Source organism: Jaculus jaculus, chromosome X (genome assembly GCF_020740685.1).
Source record: "Jaculus jaculus isolate mJacJac1 chromosome X, mJacJac1.mat.Y.cur, whole genome shotgun sequence".
NCBI lineage: Eukaryota > Metazoa > Chordata > Mammalia > Rodentia > Dipodidae > Jaculus > Jaculus jaculus.
Window position 1 is genome coordinate 13204271 of NC_059125.1, and position 27434 is coordinate 13231704.

General features: G+C 38.9%; 1 protein-coding gene across 6 annotated transcripts in view; it reads right to left on the bottom strand.

The window, feature by feature from the left end:
- Nucleotides 1-27434, bottom strand: part of Frmpd4 (FERM and PDZ domain containing 4) — a 680790-nt gene that overhangs the window by 26812 nt on the left and 626544 nt on the right. For all 6 annotated transcript variants that reach the window (XM_045140765.1, XM_045140764.1, XM_045140766.1 and 3 more), the window contains 5 exons: nucleotides 27020-27065; nucleotides 12661-12765; nucleotides 10457-10564; nucleotides 5754-5885; nucleotides 3040-3159 (listed from right to left, as the gene is read on the bottom strand). In XM_045140765.1, coding sequence (XP_044996700.1) covers nucleotides 3040-3159; nucleotides 5754-5885; nucleotides 10457-10564; nucleotides 12661-12765; nucleotides 27020-27065 — 511 coding nt within the window. The remainder of the gene's footprint in view (nucleotides 1-3039; nucleotides 3160-5753; nucleotides 5886-10456; nucleotides 10565-12660; nucleotides 12766-27019; nucleotides 27066-27434) is intronic.

Sequence of the window (27434 nt, forward strand, 5' to 3'; positions counted from 1 at the left end):
GAAACCAATACTAGGAACATGTTTGCAAACATTTTGGATCCTCTTTGGTTATATCTATTTACTAATTGGTGTAAACAACCCTTTTCTTAGTAGATAGTGGACACCAGACACCAGCAGAATCTATTAAACTACGTGTTAGAACAATCTGGTTTATTAGAATATACTCTGAATATATATGCTAAAATCTGTTCTCATGCTCCAATCCAGGCATGGTGGTGCATACCTTTAATCCCAGCACTTGGGAGGCAGAGGTAGGAGGATGGCCATTAGTTTGAGGCCACCCTGAGACTCCATAGTGAATTCCAGGTCAGCATGGGCTAGAACGAGACCCTAACTTAAAAAAAAAAAAAAAAAAAGAAAAAGATCTCATGCTCCATTAGTTGACCAGGAGATGAGTAGATATTATCACTATCCAAATTGGTTTCTATTGTTGTGCTTCATCTGGTCAATGGTGACTGTCCTAGTGAGGATCCTGGTGGCGAAATTGATTTTGTTTTTGCAAAGTGATATGCATTGCTTCTGCTTACTCATATGCTCTCTAGGTTAATTTCATTGCATCTCTTTAATATCTTAAAATCAACATGGGCACACAGGCACCATTTGTACACCCATTGACTTCTATCAGGCAAATGTGTTATTTTAGATGCATCATGCATTCTGGTACACAGACATTTCAAAGTAGAGTCTGAGGCAGAAAAAAAAAATCACTCCTTATTCTCTGTAGAAGATATGTAAGAGGATGGCAGTAGCTTGATTTCACTTTACATTGCCCAGAATATATTGTTGTCCATTTCTCTTGCTGGATTTTTCTTGAAGAGTTAGATAATCCACATCATCAGTCTTTCTCACCTTTCTCAGGCAAGGTCTACAGACAAGTTTTCTTGTTTTAAGGTCCATCTCCTGGAATAAAAGCTGTGTCTCTTACTCTCCATATATTTGATTTGAGCAGATCTGATTCAAAAAGAATTGAGTTTATCTTGTCTCCCCTCTCTAAGTCAAACACAGTCATATTGCTCTTTTATAAATGCAATGGACTTGCCATGTTTAAACAGAAGTCAAATGGCTTTAAACACCATTCTGTTATCAGGGTGAGCATGTAATTATAGTGAACAACTGCTACATGGATATCACTGTCTAAAGCTATGTACAACGGGTACTTGTAGCTATTTATTTGCAACTAACAAGCTAATAAATGCAGCACATGGTCTTAGCTGCAGTGGCCAAGCACTGAGTTGGTTCTCAGTAGGAATATGGGGAAGATGCTGTAACCTATCTATCAGCTGAGACTCACATTTTTTTGTTTCAGGCAGTAATACTTGGCTGTGTTTCCTGGCTAGTAGGAGAACAGGGGACATTGCTGCCAAGTGAAGGATGTATGCAACTAAAGTTTACCATTTAGAAAACTCAACACATGACAGTCTTACTGTTTGGGGGTGGAAAGTGAAATGCATATTTTTAACTTGAGAACAGGGTATATATTCTTGAATGGTCCCAAAGATGCAAGGGCCTCTTCATGAACATTAATCATCTTATTGAGCTATAGATACTATTTTTTTCCAAAGACCACTGACATAGGGAATGTTTAAGGGGCCTGAGAACATCTATTACTAGAATGTTATAGTATTTTCTCTGGTTTCATTTTTGATCTCTAGGACTAACTGTCCCTTGAGTTTATATAAAAATTCTATATTGTTCTTTGATCTTCCATCCTCTTTCTTTTCCCACCCAGTCTTGGAGAACTACAAAAGCTTTAAAATGCAACCAGTATATCGATTACTCAGAATTAACAAATGTTTGTTTGGGTTTTTTGCATTCTTGAAGAAAAATCATAAAAATTGAGCATGTCAGTTTTAATCAGGATAATGGATTCAGGTAAGAATTATAAATTAGTGATAAATCAGTGAGTGAACATTTGATGAGGTATGGGATCTTGAGAGTTACAAAGTGACTTGCCACAAATACCTTGTTTATTACAAAAGGAACAGTGGTAATTATTGGAAGGACACCACCTAAGAGTCCAGTTAGCATTGCTGCTAAGGGGATATGTAAGCTGCCATCATGTGCTATGATATGAGGGACATGGAGGACAACATACTCATATTGTTTGTCTAAAAACAAATGGATAAACTCTGGGATGGAGAGATGGCTTAGTGGTTAAAGCACTGGCTTGTGGAGCCTAAGAACACTTGTTTGAATCTCCAGGTCCCACGTGTAGCCAGATGCAAAAGTGATGTAAGCATGCAACATCGCACATGCACACAAGCTGGTGCACACGTCTGGAGTTCATTCACAGCAGCTGAAAGGCTTTGGCATGCTCTCTCTCTCTCAAAAATAAAATAAAATAAATATACAACCTCAATTTACTCATGGGAAAATCTAAAAGCAACCTAAATGGATAGATTTCTAAAAAATATGACAAATACTCAAACTCTCCATGCCATGAAAGTCAAAAGAAGGATAAAGTATGACCTAGATAAAGAGATGAAAGAGACATGACAAACAAATACAAAATGCAGTCTTATTGTCTGTATAAGAAAAAAAGATGGCATGAAGGACATTTGGAACATAATAAACATAATTTGGATATGGACTACAAATGAAATAAAAATTGGAACATGTTCTATTTCTTGATGTTAATTGAACAATGTTTATATAAGAAAATGTCTTTGTTATTAAAAAGTAAATGGTATATTTTGGAGTAAATACATGATGCTGATAAATAATTTTTATGATGTTTAAACAAAAACTCTGTGTGTGTTTCTGTGGCAAAAGGTATAAGGAATATATTGCACAATACAGACAAAGAAATGTGATGAGGCATTAACAATTGGTGAATATGGATGAGAGGCAGAGAATAACATCATACTCTCAGCAGGAAAATTATTTTAAACTTAAATGTAAAAATAAAAAAGGCATCATATAATCATTTTATAGTTCATTAAGCTTAGAATTGGGGGCAGTGAAGAAAAAAGGGTAAAAACAATACTAATGTATACTACAACATTCATAAAAATAAAATATGCCAAAATTTTCACCTACCTGTACATAGAGGTATTCGAAAGCAACTGGATCTCTCCTTAACAGGTCAATTGGATCCTTTGGGACAAAGCTAATTCGGAAGAGACACCTCATCTTATGGGAGCTGGGTCTCTGTGTCACCTGGAAGAACAAACAGGACCATCAAATAACAATGCTTAAGCACGGACTGAGGAATGGCTGAAGGGCACAGAACAGAGCCACTTCTTGTGACACCAACCACAGAAGCAGTGAATGGTTTCTGTTCCTGTTCCTTTCTTTCTTTTCTTTTTTTTTTTAAAGTTGCTGCCACAGATAATAATTCCTTGACAATTACAGGATCCCTTGATGGAGGGTAGCAGATGCTGAAGTGAGGGCTTGTATGTAAGGGACTTGTGCTGTTTTGAATATAAAATGTCCCCCCACAGTCCTAAGGGTTTGTGATTAACCTTCCTACTTAGTTTCCAGCTGGCGAAGCCTTTGGTAAGTAGAACTAACTAGAGGAGGTATGTTGCTGAAAGTCGGGCTTGGGTTGATTAGCCATACTGGGTGTTCAGAGTGGCCCACTGAGATGGTTCCCTTCATGCTTCATGTGGAGATATGATATTCTAGATGATACTCTGCTATGTTGAAATTTCCCCTGGAAAATGCAAACCTGAAATGAATCCTTCCCTTCTATGAGCTGCTTCTGGTTAACCTTTTTTTTTTTTTTTTTGTCCTAGCAATGAAAAGATAACTTCTACAGGACTTAGTAAGGATCTGCTCCCAAGAGTAACCAGGAAGGGAAAAGGAGAAGTAGCCCAGGAAAGGAGAGAAGATTCCAAGAATTTAAAAGGGCAACTATGTTACACACATTTTTATCCTGCTCAGAAATGAATAGTTGCATTGCATTAGATTTAGAGGTATTTAGCAAGTTTGTTTCAGGATAGTTAACCATTTCTCTTAAGTTTTGGATGTGTGGCATCAGAAGAAACTTTGAAGTATCTTTTATTTTTCAACTACATCAGCATAATGCTTCCCCATAAAGCCATAGCACATAGAAGTTTAAGGAGAGTACATAAAGGGAAAGATATAAAGTATAAAGGAGCTTTTGTTAGGTTCAATAACTGGTAGTTTGGTCTCATCCCCTTGACATTTACGACCAATGGCTAAAAGCTACTTGCTTCAAATACCTGTGGCCATACAACAGCTAAAGGCAACTGAATGATCAATGATCAGGGAGTTTTAAGTGACTTCATGTATAGCCCACCATCCAATGATAGGCTGTGCATTGGTGGACAACTGCCTCCCCATTAATTTCATGTGGTTACCACTGAAAAGTATTCTACACTGTCATGCAGAGTGTTCTAGTAGGGCCCCAGGTGCCTGAACTTGCTGTGAGGGAGCATGGCATGCTACAGGAGAACACATATGAGATCCTCTTTAGAATTAAAACCTTTGTTCAGAGAGGTGGAAGCCTTATGTCACAGTGGCATACTGGGCTCAAAGAGAAAGAGAGAAAGAGAGAGAGAGAGAGAGAGAGAGTAAAGGAAGAGGGAGACTGAGAAAGAGAGAGAGAAAGAAACATGTATCAGTCAGTCTCTGGAAATCTGAACACCAAAGTAAGGTGGTCCCCTTTTGAAGTATTTGTGGGGGATTGGAGAGTTCCATGCCATGTGACTCAGTCTATATGTGCTAGTAGTCACGAAAGCACTAGATAACACCCAAGTCCATAACCTCAATGACCTTGGGTTTCCCTGGCAATAGAGGACTGGTCTTGCTTTTCAACTCAGCTTTGGACCATGGACAGCAGGAGGACTGGTCTTGCCTGCCTGACCTTGGGCCCCATGTGATCACATGTGTTTTAATACTTCTTTATTGACTCCCTAACTTTTCCATGCCCCTTTTTAAATTCCGCTCCCCGAATTTTCTAGGATCTTTAAAATAACTAAATCCCATGCATTTAAATCTTTGGCTCAAGTTATGCTTCTGGGGGTCTCCTCTCTTTCTCTTTCTGTCAGACACACAGTGGGGAAAGGAAAACTATGAGATTCATGAAGGATTATGCTTCCAAGAATAATTTGCACAGGTTATTTTTCCAGTAGTCTTAAACATGACCGACTAGATTTAAACCTGATAGAAATAATAGTCGAGTTTAGACACAGGACTAGAAATAAACACAAATGACAATTTTCTAAGACAAATGAGAGTGCTACATTGAATATAGCAGCAAGCAGCCTACTTGTCTCCCCAGACAACAGATGGGGGTGGCATCTTGGGAACTAGGAATTGGGACACATTGGTAGATCAAATATTCATAGCAGACAGGACTGGGACAGTGATTATAGGCTTCCAAAAACAGTCTCAAGTATACATCCAGAATTGAAAACAACAAAGATGATTTTGACTTAATTTACATAATCTCAGAAACCATTCCTTTTGAATGATTTGAAGATATATCAGCAATCAAAACAGGTTAAGAAACACATTGCAATCACATGAAATATTACTCTATAAAGCTAAATGCCCAGTGAACAGCAGCTGAGTCTTCGAATGACACATCTGGGAGACTCATGGATTGCCTATGGAAGACTGACAAATAGGGGAGCATCCCCTTGAGATGCCAAATGCACCATCAAGGTAGTGCTTCCTTCAAGGAGGCCTTAGAGGATGTCATGGCAGCCACAATGAAAAGACCAGATGGAGGGCATTGGCTCTTCTTCCTCCAGTAGCCTCATTGATGGGTTAATTTCACAGACCTGAGTGAGTGTCTCCTGTTCATGAAGCAAGAGCAGCTTAGTTCCGGCCCCTTCTGTCCTTTGCTCCAGCATGAGGGAGAAATGCTCAATGCCTTTGATGGACAGCTTCTCTTGGAGTGTTAAAATGACATCCTTAGAGAGCAAAGAGATTAAAATCAACACTGCCATTTTTGGGACTCTATAGTGACCAGAAAGTCACACATTTATGTAGAGTCTATACCTAGAAATTGCACACAGCTGGTTGATTCTGAAATTTAATGCCATACACACACACACACACACATAAAGAAACCAAAAAGTACAGAAATGAGGCCTTTCTTCTCTTGGCCTTTTCTTGCCTCTACCTATATCCAAACTCTCTATGAGTTCAAACCAGCGAGGGAGTCATGTAAAGAGCTAGGAGAAGAGCTTACCCATCATGTAAGGTCTTGAGTTATAATCATTGTTAACAAAGTGTTAGTCAATTCCAGACTCTTCTTCTAAAGGAGGTGGCAATTAAACCAGTTCTGAAAGTGAGCTCTGAAAGTACTCTACCCAAGGAGTTTGCAAAATACAGTTTGCATGCTAAATCTTGCCCACTGCCTGTTTTTGTAAATAAAGTTTTATTGGGACACAAGTAGTTCTCATGGCTGCTTTGTGCACTGTATTAAAAGAATTGAGTAGTGGATGGCGAGGCCTAAAATGCTGATTGTTAGCCCTGTTCAGAAAAGCCTAGGTGGCCCCTGGCTTACCTTTCTGAAGGAGCAGTGTGAGAGTGGTCAAGGTCCTCCTGCCTGAGAAAATCTGCTTTCTGATCTCAGTTCTCCTGCTAATTAGCTGTGAGTTCTTGGTAAGTCATTCAATATCTAAGTATCTTAGTTTCTCCATCTGTAAACTGGGGGTAATAATAATGCCTGCTTTGGAATGAATGGATGAATTAAATGGGTTCATACATAGAAAGCATTGGTCCTGACACATTTTTTCAGAGTTAGGGCAGCCTGACAACATTGTATGTTTAATCTCTATCCCTGGGACAGGTGGAATGAACAAGCTTTGTCCGTAATCTTTTACAGGGTAAAATATTTATAGTCAAGAAGTTGCTCCACACACAATATATGTAGTGCAATGCAACTCTAATCTCTTCAGCCTTTCCTTTGTTCATGTACCTGAAAACTAGTAAAAATCCCTAGTCAAGTTAATTTATAGTTGGGTATGAGTAGTGCATCTTGACCAGAGGAGATGTTACCCCCACAGCAACAGTGGGAAATTTCTGGAGGCATTTTTTCCATAATAAGGCTAGTGATGCCATTGGAATCAAGTGCGTACAGACCAGGCCTGCCGCTGAATATCACACAATACAGAGGACAGTCCCAGCAATGAATGATCCCTTCCCAAATAGCAACTGTCAAAAGGTAGAGAAGCCTTGCCATATGCAACATTCTCTTTTCCTGCTACTTGGCTGTATTCTGTTGTCATTTCCTCAGGCTCTGTTCAAACAAAGTCAACTTAAGCTACCACTCCTCCATTCCACAAACAGTGCCCAACAGCAAGGAGCCTAGCAGTTGGTAACACAGAACAAGTATACAGTGGCAGAGAGAAAAATCACTCAATGAAAGTGGCTTGACTATCTTGAACATTATATAAAAAGTTCCTCTGCCTTGTAATATTTGCACATGGCCCAGGGAAACAGGGAAGTTAACCAGCCTTTGTGTGGTGTGTGGCAACATGTACTTTTGAAAACATTTTTATTGACCAATATAGAGAACACTGGAAGTTAACTGTGATCCTTTTTTCCTATTGTAACTTTCTGTAGTGAGAATTTTGGCAACTTTTATTAAACAGTATCACATTCTTTTCATAACCGTACTATTTATATTTGACATCTACCAACCAGTGTCTATTGTGATAAGAAAGCTGTTAGGTATAAGATAATTACTTTGATGTGAACTCTTTGTTTCTGTCACATATATTCCTTGGGAAATTCAAATTCAGTCTAGTGTGAGTTCCTGTAATAAAGTGGCCAGCGGGAATTGACAACAGAGCTTTCTTAAATTTAGATTTATTTCTGATAGGAAATACACTCAGGCTGGAGAGATGGCTTAGTGGTTAAGCACTTGCCTGTGTAGCCTAAGGACCCTCATTCAAGGCTCAATTCCCCAGTACCCACATAAGCTAAATGCACAAGGTGGCACATGTATCTGGAGTTCATTTTTAGTGACTGGAGGCCCTGTTACGCCCTTTCTTTCTCTTTCTCATTCTCTCCTTCTCTCTCTATCAGTCATTGTCAAATAAGTAAATAAAAATAAATGTATGCATCTTTACTCCTGTCATCTAGTGGGGTAGGAGGTATTAAATAGCAAAGCGCTGAGTAGTCACTAACAGAGTGGCAGACAGACCTGTAATAATGTACCTCTATGGGTTGGTTTTGAGAGTCAGCTGGGTGTGTGCATCTGCTGTCATAGCACCTGAGCAGTAAAAGATTAACCTTGCCTAAGGACAGATGTGGCCCTGTATGATGCTCACTTTTACAAAGGAACCTCTCAGCCCATGAGGTAGCCTGCCTGGCAAGAGCAGGGTTTGGTTGGTACATGCATGTGTGTGTGTGGTTTGCTTGTATGTGAGTATATATTAATATGCATTTGAGGGTGAATATGCTTGTGAGCATAGGCAAGAAATTGACATCATATGTCCTTACCAATGCTTTTTCTACATTATTTTTTGTGTTCATTGTTGTATGCATGCATGTGTGTATGTATGTTCATATGTGAGTGGTCACATGTGTGTGAGATAGATATTAGATATCTATCAATTGCCATCTATTTGCTGAAACAAAATCTCTTGCTAACTTAGAGCTCACTGACTATCTAGTCTTGCTAATGGGTAAACTCCAGGGACTCACTGTCTTTACTCTCCCTAGTGCTGTGATTATAGGTATAAGTCTTGGATTTTAACTGGGTTTTTGTGATCCAAACTCAGGTTCTTATGCTTGTGTAGCAAGCACCTTACCCACTGAACCATCTTTCTAGCCCTACCAGAGTAGTTTTGTTTAGCTGGGGTTCTGGGCCACAGCAGACAGTCTATGCTAATAATGTGATTCATGCATGGACTCTCAACTTAACCTCTACAAGGGCTGGTGACTAAGGAGGACCCATCATGCAAAATATTGACACCAAGACTCAGAGAAGCTTCCTTGGTGGGCAACCCTCTGGGAAAATGAAACACTGTCTATGGCATCCATGGGGAGATGGATACTGAAAGCTATACATGTGACTTCCCCTGAACCCTTCCCGTGCACTGACTCCCTTTGTTTCTCCCAGTCTCTAAGGTTTTCGTGTAATAAACTGTAATGTGATGGTAACAAATGGCTGAATTCTTAGGGTTTTTCAAATGAGTTGTTCAATCTGAGGGTGGTCTTGAGGACCTCTGTACTCTACCTTTCTATGGCTGCTTTCTTGTTGAAACAACAAAATGAACAATTCTAACAAATGATCAATGGCCGCCAAAGCCTAAAGTATTTACTCTCTGACTCTTTGTAGAATGAGTTTGGGTTAGTTGATCAATAATTTGATCAGATAACATATCTTCATAAATTGGTATTGAATAGGAAAAGATGAAATGGACTTTGTCAGTTGTCACCATTTAAAATTAGCAGTTATAGGAAGGGAGTTAATATTTCATCTGGGGTGATTAAGGATAACTTAATGTTCCAAAATTAATCTTAATCTACTAATATTGTCCGCTCCATTGCCTACTGAATCACTACATAGTTAAGGCAATCCAAACCAAGTTGCCCTGCTGTTATCATAACTATAAGTATGCACAGCCAGTGGGCTTTTGCAGAAATGCTTGCACATGTGAGGTCTATGCCAAGTACTTTCAAACACCAAGAATTAATAGGTTGACTACTGATAGACATTTTAAACACAGAGTTGATATTCTCTTGATAGATTATTGTGCAGATCATCACTAGGTACATTTTTACCTCCATAAAATCTTTTTTACTGTGCCATTTGAAGAAAGCCTATTTTAGGCTGATGAAGCATCAGGGAGCAATCAATTTCTGAACACACTTTTGTCCAATAAAATAAAGAGAATATGCACTTTTCTTTCCCAGGAAGGAAACATGGGGGGAACCCATATGCTTTTCTATTAGACCTATTATATAAAACTCACCTGTGGCTCTGAAACCCTAGAATTGCACTGTGACTGGTTCTCTTTCCTCTGGAGAAGCATGCCTTCGTTCTGACTTGTTCTGCATCCTTCCCATAAAATCAGTTTCAACCATCAAACTAAAATTTTTACATTATTCTACCCCTTGTTTATGCTGGATACAGAAGTAGTGGATATTCAATTAACAGTTAACATCTTACTCTTTTGGGTGGCTGACATTGCTGAAAAATCATGCTGGCTTTGGGCAGGGTGCCAAACCTTCTTGGTGACAGTCATGCTACTTTAATTAATCTACAGTTGCATTAAGATGATAAGCCCTGGTGCTTCTTTGCTGATAGCTTCTTGTGTTGTTTTGTAAGACCATTTGTTTTTAAAGGAAAGAACAAACTTTCTTAGCTTAAACCTTTTAGTTTGGTTTGATTTTATATATCACACATGACCGTGTATGTAAGCAACCAACACAATGGAAAACCAAAACAAAACAAAAACAAAGGGTATTTGTCCTTTCACTTTGAATGTGACTGAGTCCAGGCAAAGAGATTAGCACATCTTACCTTGATGGAAGTGCTGCAGTCGAAGCGGAAGGATTTGGTTTGCCCATTTTCCAAATAGACTTTCAAAACATTTGGCATAAAAAGCAGCGAATTGTCTTTAACGGTTTCCTGTTTAACAACAGACAAGAAAGGATGTGGTCATGCACATCAGTCAAATTGAAGTTCTACTCTTGGCAGAAGTAACACATGTCTACTGCTTATTCTTATCATGATATTAAAAACAAAAACAAACTCTCAAAGGTCAATCAGGTATCACTTTGGTGGTATCTGTACTAAGTTTCTCATGATAATACTTTTTTAACCAGATACAAATAGCTCACTCATCTGATGCCAGCAAAAGCTATTTTGTCCATCAGAAAACAAGATGTGTTTAATTTAACTCAAGGGAAAAATTATTACAGATATAATGCCTTTGTAACCAAGTATCTCTGTATGGAACCACAAGACTTGAATCTGCAGATAAGGGTTAAGTGATCAGTCAGGATGCTGTGTGACATGGTACTGCTGTCGCCTGGTGTTGGTCATGACAATGAGTCTTAGGCATGTAGGTGGTCAAGTATAAAGTTATTTTTTGAAAATTCTTTTTAACTCATTTCTCAAATCAAAGGGAACATATAAGGAAAAGGCTTGGCTTGTGTGTGAAAAGAGAAAAACACAAGGTTGAAGCTTTAGCCCAGTGGTACAGCACTTGCCGGCCAGGCAGGTGGGCCTGAATTCCATTCACAGTACCACACTAAATAGTAAAGCAGTAAGCCCAAGTCTATAATGAACAGACCAGAATCCAGAAATAAGTCAAAAAGAGATACAAACATGATACAGGACTGAGACTGAACTACAGAAACATATTCTTGGAAGTCATGAGGCACATTTATGTGAGGTGTAATAGTTCCTGGGGTAAGTGAATTATATACACATAGCTGATCAGAGTTTTTGAGATATTGGTGACCTTAGCAATCATAAAATGATATGTTCTTTGGTTTGAAGATATGGGGATTAAGGACAAGTTGTTCCAATGTTTGTCAATGTCTCAGAGTCTGAGAACATTCAACCCCTGTACATTTACTTTACGGATTTTCTGTCTTTCATTGCCTATTTCTTTCTCTGATTTTTCTCCCCATGCTTTCTACTTCTGTGGCCTTTCCACATGACTTTCTTTCTGTTTGATTCACTGAATAAGCCTGGACGTAAGTTCAGAAGATGAAGATTAATGGCAGTCAACAAACATCAACAACAAAATCTGTCATTTTCAAGGTTAAAAAAAAAATTAGTGCCTTTGATGAAGGTTTCCTAAAAGCATCTGGTATCTGTGAATGTTGGGGATCAGAACCCTGGCCCTTATACCTTTGTGGCAAGTACTTTAAGACTCACTAAGCAATCTCCCTAACCTAAAGATTATGCATATATGTGTATATGTATACATATGAATGCACTGTGTATGGTTCATGCACATGTGTGTGCAGATGCACATCCCATGTGCACATGTGCAGAGGTCAGAGGAGAATGTCTGATGTCCTCTTGTATCATCCTTCTACAGCATTTCCTTGAAATAGAATTTCCCAATGAAGCTGAAATCTTATTTATTTATTTATTGCTTGTTTTACTTATTCATTTATTTTTTGTAAGACTAGTTGACTAGTGAGCCCCCATGATCTTTTGTCTCTACCCACCCTTAGCACCGAGGTCCAGGCGTACATGGCTATGTTTGGATTTTTATGTGGGTCCTGAGGAATGAACTCAGGTTCTTATGCTTGTGCAACAATCACTCTTACCTATTGAGCCATCTTCTAAGTCTCTGAAAGATTATTACTTTTAGGTAAGGGAAAGCTCAAGGGAAGCAATACTTTTCTCAAAATACATATGGAAGCATGCTTAGTTAGCCCAATGGGATGAAAGAAGAAAAAGTTTCATGGGAGGCATATTTTATTCAATATGGATGACTGAATGTCATTGATCCCAGATTAAATGAACTATTTTGCACGACAGTGATGTCTATAGCACTGCAAGTGTTCTAAAAAGCATTGGGCTATCTCCTCCTCTGGATGTGACAGAGGAATGGAGGCACAATCTGATGGTGAGGTGAGCCTTTATAGTTCTGTGCAAACCAACACCCAGCTCCAGACTGAACATTCTGCTAGTTTTATTTGACTTCAGAGCTCCTGTCTCAGCAACTCTGTGAGTAAAAGAGCAGATGCTTATGAACTTACCGACACTTGGCCATTGATGATGACCTCTTCGGAAAAGCGTACTTTGACTGGATTGGACTTTAATCTTGCCTTTTTTGCAGCACTAATAAATGCTGATTTGGGAGACTAGAAGAAAAGAAAAAAATTATCTTATTACTGGCATCCTGATACAAACATTGTGACTGTAGTTTTTCATGTTTATCCTCAATGATATTATTGCTTAAAGGTAAACATATTTGGTACATGCCCAATTGAAGAATGAAATACAAATTATGGATGGAAATATAACCCTGCCATGCTCATACACTAATAAGCTTGATTTGGCTACCAGACCAGAACTGCTGGCACTGTATTTTATGTTCTTATCGAACACATTTCCAAGGTTCTTATACCCTGCTTCTAATGCAGAGCTCTGAACACCAAGTAGCAATGAGGTGATAGTCATATCTATTGTTCAGTGAACGATAAGCTGGTAATTAGCTATCTATTTTAATTAGGGTAGATGAGCTTCTGATCATTACAAAATGGCAAATAATAATGCTGCTATTCACATTAGGACTATGTAGGCATAAGCAAGTACATGCTCTCTCTTAAGTATTTATGATTTCTCTCTGTAAAACCTCAGTTTTAGCCTCATGTTGATAACATGATTTCTGAACTTATTCATATGATAGAGAAGATACATATAATTACAATTTAAATTTGGCTGCACATTCTGCCTTGTCTTAAAGTTGCTTTCTATTGTATGATTCATTCTCTGCTTTTATTGGAATGAAGGGCTGAATAACACAGTTCTTTCTCTGAACTTTGCAGTGTAATGAAAGAATCTGCATAGAAGAGGGGAAAAGAGGGGAGTGGTGTTGCTGCTTAGCTTTGGTAAAGTCACTTTCAGGATCATCTTTCTATAATAATAAAGAAGCTTAAAGGGAAAGGAACTCACATCTAGCAGGTGTTGACTAAATTGCCAACATCGTTTGTCTATTTAAACAACAATAACAACAACAAAAAATAAAAACAACTGCACTCTCTATTGAAACTAACATAGAGATAAATGCTTAATTTGAGTCATATGATTACTAGTTTGCAAACTAAAATGATCAAATACTAGCAATTACCAATGGTTTTCACAGAAGAACAAAACCATGTTCTACTGTGTACTGTGGTAGATAGGGGCAATTTCTTTGCTCATTTGTGAGCCTTCCATTTGTAAATTATCATGTGAGACATAGAAGCAGGAACTTGGAAACAAACTATAGGAAGTGAGCCAACACTATGGACTAGAGACCCAAGAGATATTGCTACTCCTTTAGTCTTGGGCAACTTCCATGGCAGAGGCTGGAAAGTTAACTACCCATACTGTTACCTAACCTTGTATCTATGAGAGGAGTATGGACTTTAGAAAAATCAATGAGCATCTACTGGGAAGATTTTAGAATCATAATCTTTTTATAAAAAAGAAATAACTACAACTAACGTGGTTCTTCCTCCATTCCTTTTTCTCTGCCCCTCACCCCTGAGAGAATGCAGGAAGTGACCATCTTGTGACCATGGAAGAAAACCGAACAGAATCTAAGCAGTTCCCAGGATAAGGCTATGTGTATACAGAGCCAATGCCAATACCGTGACCACCTACTTAGGATGGCAGCCCTCGTAGGTCATAAGTGATGAAAGCTGCTGTTATTGGCTTTTCTAACTAATAAGTCACAAGCAGGGACAGCTCTTTCTCTCCTCTCACAGGGCTTCCTGGGATCTCTACTTTAAGCAGTGTAGTTGTCATTAAGAGATACTCTAGCTTGTGGGAAAATGTTGGCTTCTGCCTTAAAAACAGCCAGAAAGATCCCTGACAATGCTTCTTAGAAAAAAAAAAAAAAGAGTGCAATGTGCCTCCTAGTACAAATAATGGTCTTTTCTCCATACTCATTCAGATGCTGGCTTTCATATGATTTCAGAAACCCTAGTGAGGTGGCTTTGACATCTGGCCAGACTGTCTGGATTCACATTCATTCATTCTTTTGTAGTTAGGTGTGTGTCCTTAGGCAAATAAAAGTTGTTTAAGATTTCTGTTTTTATCTTTCGGGTCAGACACATTTAGGTAACTGATTCTAGAATCCACCCAGACATTTACCCTTCTTTATATTGTATCAATCTTATGCCTTTCCTCCAGTCTAGGGTGAACTGTACTTCTCTCTTTCCAAGTGAGTTTTTCTTTAAAGGACTCACATCTTTGTCAAATAAAATAGTCTTGACCATTTCTATCACACTCTTTGAGGCCCAGGGGCCACTGAAAAGGTGGTAGAAAGAATGTAAGAGCTAAAGGATGGGAACGAGTTCTCTGCACCACTGTCTTCCAGTGGCAGTTGCATTTATGACCACATAGTGACTGTCACTACCTGCACAGGACTAGCAGATTATGAGGGCAAAAAAATATAGCATCAAAATAGAAGAGGGTCTAGTTGGGGAAAAAAAGCAGGGATTCAATAGAGGGAGAATTAGGGTACAGGAACAAAGAAAGATCATAGGAAGGGATTATGGTCAGGGTATCTTGTGTATATGTATGGAAGTTATCAATAAAAAGTTTTAAAAAGTAGCCTAAAAATAAACTAAGTTAATTGAAAACAATCTAATGAGATAGATAAGTAAATTATGCAATGGATAAATAAAATATGGCGTGTCCACACAATGGGATACTATTCAGCATAAAAATAATGTCAGATATAGTGATGCATGTGGATGGATCTTTACAATATGATGCTAAGTGAAAGAAGCTAAGCAAAAAATACCTCATACTATATGATTCTACTTATATGCCATAGCCAGAATAGAAAATCTGCACATAGAAAGTAGATTACTAAGTGATAGCAACTGGAGCAGAAGAAAATGGGAGTGTGATTGCTTTTGTATACAAGGATTCCTTTTAGGGTGATGAAAAGTTCTAGGGCTAGATAGTGGTGACAGTTATACAACACCATGAATATACTGAATTGTTCACATGAAAATGACACATTTTGCATTATGCATGCATATTTTATTGTAATACATATCACTGCTGAAAGAAACATGATGAAATATGTTTTCTTGAGTGAAGTTTTTGCCTTAATATTAGTCAAATACTGTTTGTTTATATTTTGAGGCAGGGTCTCACTATATAGCTGAACCTGTTCTCAAATTCACCATCCTGCTGACTCAACTTTCCAAGAGCCATTACATTAGGTGTTTTAAAGTCCCTTGCACAACTATCCACATCTTTGCTATAAGCAGCATGTTAGAAAATTAGACATATATGACTTATTTATACCCTCTTAGACTTTGATTAGCCCTCCCTCCACCTTTCCTTTACTCAATCTCTTCCCCTAACCTCACTTAGGCTTTTTTATCCCCATTAATCTGTTCTTCTACTTACATATATACAATACCATCCTATTAAACCCCCTCCCTCACTTTCTATTCCCTTTATATCCACTTTATAGCTTACTGGCCTCTGCTACTGAGTTTTATTCCTACTCACATATAAGTCCAATCATTTGTATCTAGGATCCACATATGAGAGAAAACATGTGACATTTGGCTTTCTGGGCCTGAGTTAACTCACTAAATATAATCCTTTCCAGATCCATTCATTTCCCTGAAAATTTTATAACTTCATTTTTCTTTACCACTGAGTAGAACTCCATTGTGTAAATGTGCCTCATGTTCATTATCCACTCATAATTTGAGGGACATCTAGGCTGGTTCCATTTCATAGCTATTGTGACTAGAGCGGCAATCAACATGGTTGAGCACATATTTCTAAGGAAATGAGATGAGTCCTTAGGATATATGCCTAGGAGTGCTATAGCTGGATCATATGGTAAATATACTTTTAGCTGTCTCAGGAACCTCCACACTGATATCCACAAGGGCTGGACCAGATTGCATTGCCACCAACAGTGCAGAAGTGTTCCTCTTTTTCTGCATCGTCACCAGCATTTATAGTCATTTGTTTCCATGATGGTAGACAATCTGACAAGAGTGAGATGGAATCTCAATGTAGTTTTAGTCTGAATTTCCCTAATGGCTAAGGATGTAGAAAAAACTTTTAGATGTTTATATTCCATCTATATTTCTTCTTTTGAGAACTCTCTATTTAATTCCATAGCCCATTATTTAATTGGGTTGTTTGATTTCTTATTGTTCTGCTTTTTGAGTTCTTTGTATATCCTAGATATTAATTCTCTATCAGATGTGTAGCTGGCAAATATTTTTTTCCCATTCTGTAGGTTGCCTCCTGGCTCTATTCACAGTGTTCTTTGCTATACAAAAGCTTTGTAATATAATGAGATCCTAGCGGTTGATCTCTGGTTTTATTTCCTAAGCAATTGGGGTTATATTCAGAAAGTCTTTGACAAGACAAATATGTTCAAGGGTTTCCCTTACTTTTCCCTCTAGCAGGTTCAGAGTTTCATGTCTGATATTAAGGACTATGATCCACTTGGACTTAATTCTTGTGCATGGAAAAAGATAATGATCTATTTTCATCTTTGTACAGATACATATCCAGTTTTCCAAGCATCATTTGCTGAAGAAGCTGTATTTTGGACAATGGAACATTCAGAAGCCATAGATTGTTACCAGAAAATTTTCAGTGATAGGGCTGGGATACCTTCCAGTGAGTTTTTGGCCAGTGAGGTCACTGATACCCACAAAACATTACAGGCCATTGCTGATGCCCTCAGTTTCCCACCAGGAATAGATGGTAATACCCTATTGCTGAAGACTCCACATACTTGGGCTACAAGATCACTGAGAAATCCTGCTGGAGCTGAGGTGAAACCTCCTCTACATAGACCAGCTGACAGAAAGCTGGAAAAAGCTACACTGCATGCAGGTTAATGGGAGAGAGAGAAATCACCAGTGGAGACACCCAACAGTGGAAACTGCAAGCCTTAATTTTGGACAGCCAGGCAAAATTAGCCAACAGGTGCAATAGGGAAACCAACCACTATGTAATTGGACTGAAGGCCCACTCCATAATAGGGAATATATCCCTGATACTGAAAACCTACAACAGGAGTGGTCATGAGTCCTAGGGGTTTAATGTCTGCTGGTGTTTGGCTAAGTGCATACACTATGCTCACCAAACTGTCCAGTAAGCACTTCTCCTAATGTTCATACCCATATATTAATGCCCCACTCACTTTTGGTTAGAGAAGCTTCACTTTTCAGATGGTGTTGACCTTTGGATGACTCGGATGACACTATGATGCTGAGAAGAAGTGACAGAGGAGTGCTCAGTATTGAAATATCTCTATCGCATTTTCCAAGGCTCAGGGTTCATTGTTGAAGAGGAGGCAGAAAGAATGTAAGAGCCAAAAGAAGGGTAGGACTCCTGCGCTCCTTCAGACACAAAATGCCCTTGATATCCATGACCTCATAGTGCCTGAACTGCCTACACAAGACCATCATAATATGAGGAAAATATCGTGGCATCAAAACAAAAGAGAGTGTGATTGAAAGGGGGAGGGGATATTATGGAGAGCGGAGGGACAAGTTGGGGGAGGGAATTACCACGGGTTATTGTCTACAATTAAGGAAATTGTCAATAAAAAATAAGTTAAATTAAAAAAAGAAAATTGTACATATAGATGATGTGTCCTCAAAAGCTTCAATTAAACCATTTATGCAAAGTCACGTTGAATAGAATGGATGTCCTGTTTTCTTTTTAAAAGACAAAACACGAAAACAATTCTGGCTCTAGGGAGGTGGAGAAAGAAAGATCCTTGGGTTTTGCTGGCTGGCTTAGCTCTAGGTTCAGTGTGAAACCATGTGTTGCATTCAGATTAGTGTTGTTGACAGAATACACATAACCAATAGAAGCTTTGGGAGGAAAGGGTTTCTTTTGGCTTATAGACTCAAAGAAAAGCTCCATGATGCTAGGGGAAAAGGATGGCATGAGCCGAGGGTTGACATCACTTCCTGGCCAACATCAGGTGAACAACAGCAACAGTATACTGTGCCAAACACTGGCAAGGGGAAGCTGGCTGAATCATCCATAAGCCTGTCCTCAATAACACACTGTCTCCAGGAGGCTTCAATTCCCAATTTGCCACGAGCTGGGGACCTAGGCATTCAGCACAATAAGTGTTTGGGGAAATCTAAATCAAACAATCACACCATGTCTTAAAAAAATAAGGTGGAGAGCAACTGAGGAGACACCCAACATTGACCCATGGCCTCCACATATACACCCAAACATATCCATGAACACCAGAACATAAACACTGCATGCATGCACCAATGAAATGCAAAAGAACTCTGAATGGCTGTGCCTCAAAAAAGCTAACATTCAGCAGGCTCAATGTGAGTTTTAAAAGTCCTGCTGTAGCACTGAAGTGCTGTGACAGTGGAGTTCTCATCAGTCTGGATAATTATAGGCCAAATTTAGTGATGATTAAAGAGAAACTCATACAGTGGTGAGTTCATTTGCTTTTGATATGCCATTTTTTAGCTAAAGGGAAAACATTATTCTCCCTTAATGATTTTGAGCAGGCAGTATTTACATTGGCACAATGAGTTTAACACAAGTGAAGCGGCTATAATAAAGCTACCCAGAACAGACACTACTAAATAGATGAGATTTTTAGTGCAGCAACACCCATCTTCTCCAAGCATTGTTCAGGAATGAAATATTCCACATGTGCTAAGGTGTCGCATAATGCACTTTATTCCTCTATGAATCCTGGTTTTTCAGTTCATTATCTGACCATACTTTTTTTCAATGTTCTACATAAATGATTGCTTCAATAAAAGAATTCTTAACCTTATTTACTTTTTTGGATGCATATAATCTGATATAATCTTAGAAAAGAGTGATGTTCCCAGGATTCATGGAAACATATAGGGTTATTTGTCCATGTTATAGTTAGAAGATGAAAATTTTCCCCACAGGCTCACATTTGGAATACTTGATGCTCAGTTGGTAGTTGTATATTGAGAGTTAGAACAAACTTTCAGAGGTAGAACCTAGATGGAGAAAGTAGACCACTGGGGATGTGCTATTTACATATGCCTTTCTTTCTCAAAACTCTCTCTCTTTCCCTCTCTCCTTCCTACTCCTTCTTGTCATCCATAAGATATAAATCTTATCTTCCTTCAAAAATTCTCAATACTATAAGGTTCTATCTCATCAAAGGCCAACAATCAATGGAGACATCTATAGGCAGAAACCATTAGCCAAACTAAAAATCTGCTTTCCAGCTATTCTCTCATGTCTTTTTGTTAAAGTTGCCACCAAAACTAACACAGTCCACGAAGTAAATGACCTCATAGGGTAGAATGTACCATGATGGTCAGCTTCTCTCTTCCCTGTGGAACTACAGCATATCCTCCCTAGGTAACCCCATGACTGTACTGATTTGCCATATCCTCTTGACAAGCATGACACTCTAACATGACTGAGAATGAAAAGAAACTAGTTTTCCACACTGTTAAGTAAACATCAACAGACTTGCTTTAAAGGTTCAAGAATTCATGGAAATTACATGTTTCTTGATCTGGATTGGTGACTATTTCATATAATTAACATTAGAAATTACCTTTTTCTTTTCAAGGTTGGGTCTGGCTCTAGCCCAAGTTGATCTGGACTTCACTACATAATCTCAGGGTGGCCTCAAACTCATAATGATCCTCCTTACCTCTGTCCCTGAGTTCTGGGATTAAAGGTATGTGTCACCATGCCCAGCTTTTTTGTGTTTGTTTTTGTAGAAGTTACTTTTTGATAACAAAAATGTATCTCTATTGTAACTCAGATCCTCTTTCTTGCTGGGATGAACATCCAAACAAACACACCTTATGTGAGTAAAGGGCTTACAGAGTTCAGGGGAATACCATCTTTGGTGAAAGAAGCTGGCTCCCTTTCATGAACCCAACCAGAGTGATATCACCAACAACCAACATCATAAAACACAAATAGCCAGAACTCAAACTGCTCTCCCCACAATTTTGTGCTGGAATTCATTGGCTGGAGACCCAAGTTACAAGCTCAAATTTTAATATTTTTCATCTTTATTTATTTACTTATGAGAGAGAGAATAAGAGAGAGAGAGAGTGAGAGCGAGAGCGAGAGCGCGCGCAAGAGAGAGACAGAGAGAGAGAGAGAGAGAGAGAGAGAGAGAGAGAGAGAGAATATGTACCCATCAGGGTCTCTAGTTACTGCAAAGGAACTCCAGAAACATGCACCACCATGTGCATCTTGCTTACATGGATTCTGGCAAATTGAACCTGGGTCCTTGGCCTTTGCAGGCAAGTACCTTCACTGCTAAGCCATCTCTCCAGCCAACAAGCTCAATTTTAATAAAACACCTGATTCTACAGAGCCATGTATTGAAATTATCATATTTAAACTATGACAATCTCCAAGTCTGAAGGTTAACTAATAGCTTATGTTGTAGTGAACACCAATTATGTCCACTGTTTTAATTTAGATTTCTCTTTGCTACTAAAAAAAAAAAAATACAGTGTATATAACTCCAAAGTCTACTGAATTAATTCTTAGAAGTCTATAGGTGCTGATCATAAGCATTTCATATGCTGTGGTGAAAATGATGAGCAATGTCTATTTAGAATATTCAGATTCTCCAGCTGTTAATTATTTTTAACATTAGCAGGTCCCTAGTCAACCCCTGTATCTCTTTCCAAATTTCTTGTTGCTAAGGTGGCCATAATAGTGTGGTAGGCTCCTGTTGCTTTTAGAGGCTCTTAGAAGCCAGTAGAACAGAGTTTTAAAAAGTTACATAAAGAAGATTGAAACTTGAAACATTTGTATAAGACCTTGAACTTGTAGCCTTTGTAGCTCTACCCTAATATTAATATATCAGACATTGAGAAAATATTTGATCCTAGATTATGCATTTTACCAGGTTGCTTGTTTTAGAGTCCTTACAAACCAGACCTAACACAGGGATTTGCATACAGGTAGAAAAATGCAGAGGTATTTATTTCCAGCAGAAGAGGTAGGTGAACCAAGGAAAGGAGACAGAGAGGTAGTAAGTAAGTCAATGAAGAATCCAGTGTTAAATAGAGCTCCACTTTAAGAAACTGGAAATTAGTATGTAGAATTTTATGGTACCATTGCCATTTGGGTCTAGATTTGTGTTTCCCACCCCCTCCGTTGCCCTCTCCTCCCTCACTAGGAACTTCTGGAAAGCAAGGCAGACCACTTGCCCTGGAGTTAGATTGTACAAGTAGAGATGGGGTTGTGGTACTTATCCAACAGCTCCTATCAATCACTAATGGAAAAGCTGTTTGTATTGCACATTTGAAAACTCATTTTCTTGGTGTCTCAGCATCCTCAGAACCTCTTTCTACAGGCTCTGAGCACTTGAACGTGGACCCCTGCCCCAGTCCTTCCCACCCTCACCTGACTTTGACCTAATGGCATTTGGAACAAGTACTAATGCAGTACTCTTGCAACTCTTCTCTCAGGTTTCTTTATATATTCTTTCCTTTTCCCTTTCTTTGAGCCATGATCTTACTATGTGGCCTAGACTGGCATTGAACCTGATCTTCTTAACTCAGCCTCCAGAGTGCTGGGATCATAGGCATGTACCGACATATCTGGTTCTCCTTGCAACTTTTCTTGCTCACAGGTGTTTCCCCCTTTCTCTTTGCTCTCCACCTGGTTGGTGGAGTCAGTCTCTTGGTACTCTTTCTGATGTTATTCCCCTCTTGGCATGCAGTGATTTGGTCTCCTTAGGACCTGTGACCATGACTATGATGTTTCCTTGTGTCTCCTCTAGTGGCTGCAGCCAGATGTTCTTAAAGATATAAAATCCTGCCCTTGGAACACTTCTAGCCTGCTCCATGAACATGTGACAGAATGACCCCTCAGAGAAAGAATCACTGATGCTCCCCATTGGAATTGGACACATAACAAGAGGGCTATGATTTGTGCAGTGAAAGTATATACTATACCAGTGTTTCTAGGAGGAAGACATAGTCTCCCTTTTGTGTGTGGAACACACTGGAAGGTAGTTAGGAGTGGGAGACTAACACCCGGATCCCATGAGCCTTTAGCTGAGAAGAAACCCAAGGGAACATAGATCATGGTTGCACAAGGATACCAGAACCAAGAGTGAAGCTTAATAAAAGTCTCACTGACTTGGGGTTGTGAGAAGAAAGGCTATGGATTGTGGAAACTTAATATTCTCTGTCTCAGGTAACACAGACTCGGAAGTTTTGGAAGTTCTAGACTTGGAAATTGTGGAAGGTAGAATCAAATGAAAGAAGGAAGGAAATGGTGAATGGAAAATCTGCAATGAAAAATAACTGTATATTAGGCTGTGGAGGTGGCTCAGCAGTTAAAGGTACATGCTTCCAAAGTCTGCTAGCCCTGAGTTCATTTCTCCAGCCACCCATGTAAAAGCCAGACCCCAAAATAACAGTATGAGAAAAGACGTTCTATCAGAACAACATAAATAAAATATATCTGTAACCCAAACCCCCAACCCTGTTAGAAATGCCATCATGAAGAAATACTGTGGAATATAGACAGAAATTGATCAACAAAGATGGTCTTTACAGTATTATTTGTAACACAAAGCATTAAAAGTATGAAAATCCCAATGATGGGGGTCTTAGGTAAGTCCATCTCAGTTCAAGGAAATATTATGTAGCTATTTAAAAAAGTGTTTACAAAGAATTTTTGATAGCATGAAAAAAATTCTTATGGCATATTAATTGAAAAAAGCAAAATAAAATTACACAATATTAATATGACTACTAACAAGGCGTAGAAAAAAGAGTAGAAGGAGCTAGGTAAAGATTTGCTGATATATGTTTTTGTATTTGTGAATTTCTTTTTGTACTTCTACTTTTTTTTTTCCTAAGGAAAAAAATAAAGGAAAATAGTCAGGTGAGACCTCCATAATATTTTTAAAAATGAGGTACTACTTATTATTAGAGGAAGAATTTCAGGAACCTTAAGATTCTTCTCCTCGTACTCCTTGATATGAGCCTTCTTTGAGGTTGACTCTGTGGCTGAGCAATGGTGACGGGCCCCAGAAACATCCAGTGTGGCAGGAAAGTTCAAACACTGGCACATTTATTAATCTTTTGGACCTCATAATGAAGACGATATGCATGTGTCATAAAAGTTGCTGGCCAGGGAATTACAAAAAAATTAAAAAATATAAAGTGGTGTAACTGAAATAGAATTTACCTATTTTTCTATAAATGAAGTAGAATAATTTACAGATTTTTCTCTTGTTCAGCTGATTATCTGTTTCTGCAAGTCCATCTTAGTTGCCAAAAGGATTTTTAACAAATAACAAAATCCAGTTTTAAGTTTGTTGTTTCAATACAGGGAATAATCTGTAACCTAGGATGGTCTCAAATTTATAGTAATCCTGTTGCCTCAGTCTTGCAAACTGGGATTATAGGCATGAACTACTATGCCTAACACACATGCATGCACGTGTGCATACACTTAAAGAAGCATTTTACCAGTAAGGAAATCTCAACACAAACATACAAGCAAAAAGCCTTCAGCCTCTTCTCCCATCAACTTTCCTCTCTAGATCTAGTATATCTGTTTCACTAACTTCAGAGTATCAGTTCTCACAAGCCATCTTGAACTGGAAACAAATGGCAAAGCTTTAGATGGGACAGTGGTTCCTCACTGGGAGTAATTTTGTTCCCAAGGGAGATTTGGCATTCTGTGGAGTCTGAGAGAAAAGGAGGATGCCATGCCATTGGTTGAAGAGAAGTCAGGGGTGCCCCCAATCAGAAAACTCCTTAACCCAAGCATCAGTGGTGTGGAGCCACAGATGTTCTGTGATAGCATTTAGAATTAGGGCTGAGACCTAAAAGATGAGGAAGATTGGCTAGGCATAGACAGGAGGGGTTGAGGACATGGTGGGCATTTCAGGAAGAAAGGCTAGTCAAAGGCAATCATGTGCAATGATTGGCTAGGGTCAGAGTGACTTTGGAGCAGCACAATGGTTATTGTTGATTCCAAAGCAGAACAACAGTCACCTGAAATAGTAGAAAGTTCCAGTTTGCCACATAAAGGAGCTTTATGGATTTACTGGTAGAAATGAATATTTAGAGAAATCATTCAGTTGCATTCACTCAGCTGGCCAATAGAGCAAGAAAAATCACATGATCCCAAGATACACTTTGAACCTGAATACCAGGTCCTTGTTTTCTCTCTGTTTTGTGAATAGGGTAAAATAGTATTGCACATAAAATCTTGTTTAGAGTACAAAGGTTCTGATTATATATTTCTGATTATGTATGTAATGGGTTGTAAAGGATGGAGAAAAAATTTAAGGACAAACAAAATAAACTTGAAGGTCCACAAGGAATTTATAATTATTCAATCACTTCCGTATTGTCAGCATTGCCCTTGCCAAAATGGATTTGTCCCCAGCAAACAGATTAAGAAGTGAGGCTAGGCTGGTCGTCAGTGGGCATAACAACATGGTTAAACTAAAAAGATCTAAGAACAGGCCAGCTGTCCTTTATATTGAAGCATATGGTAGCAATCACATCATCATGAAATAGTACAGCCAGGGAGCCCTTGGCTACAGTGATATTCCTGTCTTCATACAGATGAGGAAATGCAAATCACCTGTTATGTTGCTGGGCATTGGATCTCAAATCTTAGTTCTCCTACATTCTGTGGCCCCAAATTGAAAATGTGTTTTGTCAGAAAGAGTCAGTGTCACACTGAGTTTATGCAGTTACATCAGGAGTGCTATAATTCTAAATACAGCTTTTTCCTCACTAAAATGCCTGTGCACTGTACTTGGAAAGTTCTGGGACAAGGGAAATGAAGATTTTGGTTAAATGGTGGAGACTGATGAATACTAGGATCTTATAGTTGATGCCTAAGTGCCTAAGTGCTCAGTGCTATCAGGAAGAACAGAGAGACACTTCACACCAGTTAGATCTCTGTCTCTGTATACAAAGCCCCAGAAAAGCACTCATTAATGGTAATGGTTTGATTACAACGCTAAAGAAATTTTCCTTTGTAGTTTTTGTTGTTGTTGTTGTTCAACTAACTATGTATGGAATTCATAAGTAACACCAAGTCTATATAAATAGAAAGGAACTTAGTGGTTGCCTAGGACTGAAGAATGTAACAAGAATCAATTTAAAGTGGGAATAGGGATTGCACTAGGGGGAGGGTAGAAACATTCTGCAAGTGGATTGCGTTGAGAGTTGCATACTTTACCAACTTTCGTAAAGACCATTGAGTTGTACAATTAAAGTGGATAAATTTCAGGCCATGAAAGTTATATCATTGCAAAGTTCTTTTTAAAATAATCATAGGGCTGGAGAGATGGCTTAGCAGTTAGGCGCTTGCCTGTGAAGCCCAGGACCCACGTTAAGCCAGATACACAAGGGGGCACACACATCTGGAGTTGTTTGCAGTAGCTGGAGGCCCTGGTGCGCCCATTCTCTCCCCCCACCCCTCTCTCTCTCTTTATCTGCCTCTTTCTCTCTCTGCCTGTTGCTCTCAAATAAATAAATAAAAATAAACAATTTTTTTTTTAAAAAATCATGTGGTTGGGGAGATGGCTCCTTGGATAAAGTGCTTGCCCCACAAGCATAAGGTTCTGAATTTGAATCTCCAGCCTTAACATAAAAGTTAGGCATGGTGGTGCATGCACATCTGTAATCCAAGTGCCAAGGAAGCAGAGACAGGAGGATCCCTGATGCTCAAGTCAGTGAGCTTCAGGCTTACTGAGAGATTCTGTCTCAAATTTAAAAAAAATGAGGGGAAGAGTGACTGAGGAAAACATACATCAGCCTCTGGTTTCCAACACATAGTCACACACATGAGCCCACATATAAACATGGATACACATACTACACACGTATGCACATCAAAAACTGCAATAGAACTGAGTGCAGTGTCATTTTCAACAGTTTCCAACCTTCCATGTCAAGTGATGAAAATCAAATTCTGATGACCACATTCCTCTTATAGCACCTTTGAAGCAGTCTGAGTTATCCAGTTTCCCATCAAATTAATTAGATAAGGGGACAAAAATAAAAACCTCCCTATCTACTAGACATTTCTGAGACATGTGGTTCTAAATCTGGAGAACAAGGATGTCCTGAGTCCTATGGCATGTTCACATGTGACAGTTTCACAGAGTTGAATAGCTGATTGGCTTTCAAGATATTTCAGGAGTGTGTTGCTTTCTTTTCTCCCCAGTGAATAGTTTTGGTAGCATGGAGAACACAGTGAAATAATGAAAAATTTTAAGCTGATATTGTTAGCACTTGCTTTCTTTCCCCCACTGCTATTCTTCCTGGTGGCTTTCCTGCAGTGGAGGGAGGAGACTCGAAGCTCTGGAACATTCAATGGCAGTTTTGCTAACAGAACACTTACTGGGTAAGGCTGAATGACAGTGAGCAGTATCGATTCTTTGCAGCTTCTGTAAGAGAGAAAAACAAACATATTTACAAAATAAACAGAGCACAGACTGAAATAATGACAGTCTTCTTTCAAGAGCAAATGTGTGTGATGTGTTGGTGAACGTTCCTTGGGCTCCTAGAGCAGAGCAAAACAAACAGCCCAGAAGAGGGCTTTCAGACCACAGAGAAAATCCACACCAAGTGTTTCCTGAGAGCAACCACCTGTGTGGCTGAGCAGAAGGGCCCAAGAAGCAAAGTTGAGGAAGAAAGAATGATTTTAGAAGCATCAAGTCAATCAATATACTTTTTGTTGCTCTCAAAATTGATTTTCCTTGAGCCTGCTTTGCCTTGCTGCCTGAAGAGTTCTGTCATTTTCTGCAAGGGGACAA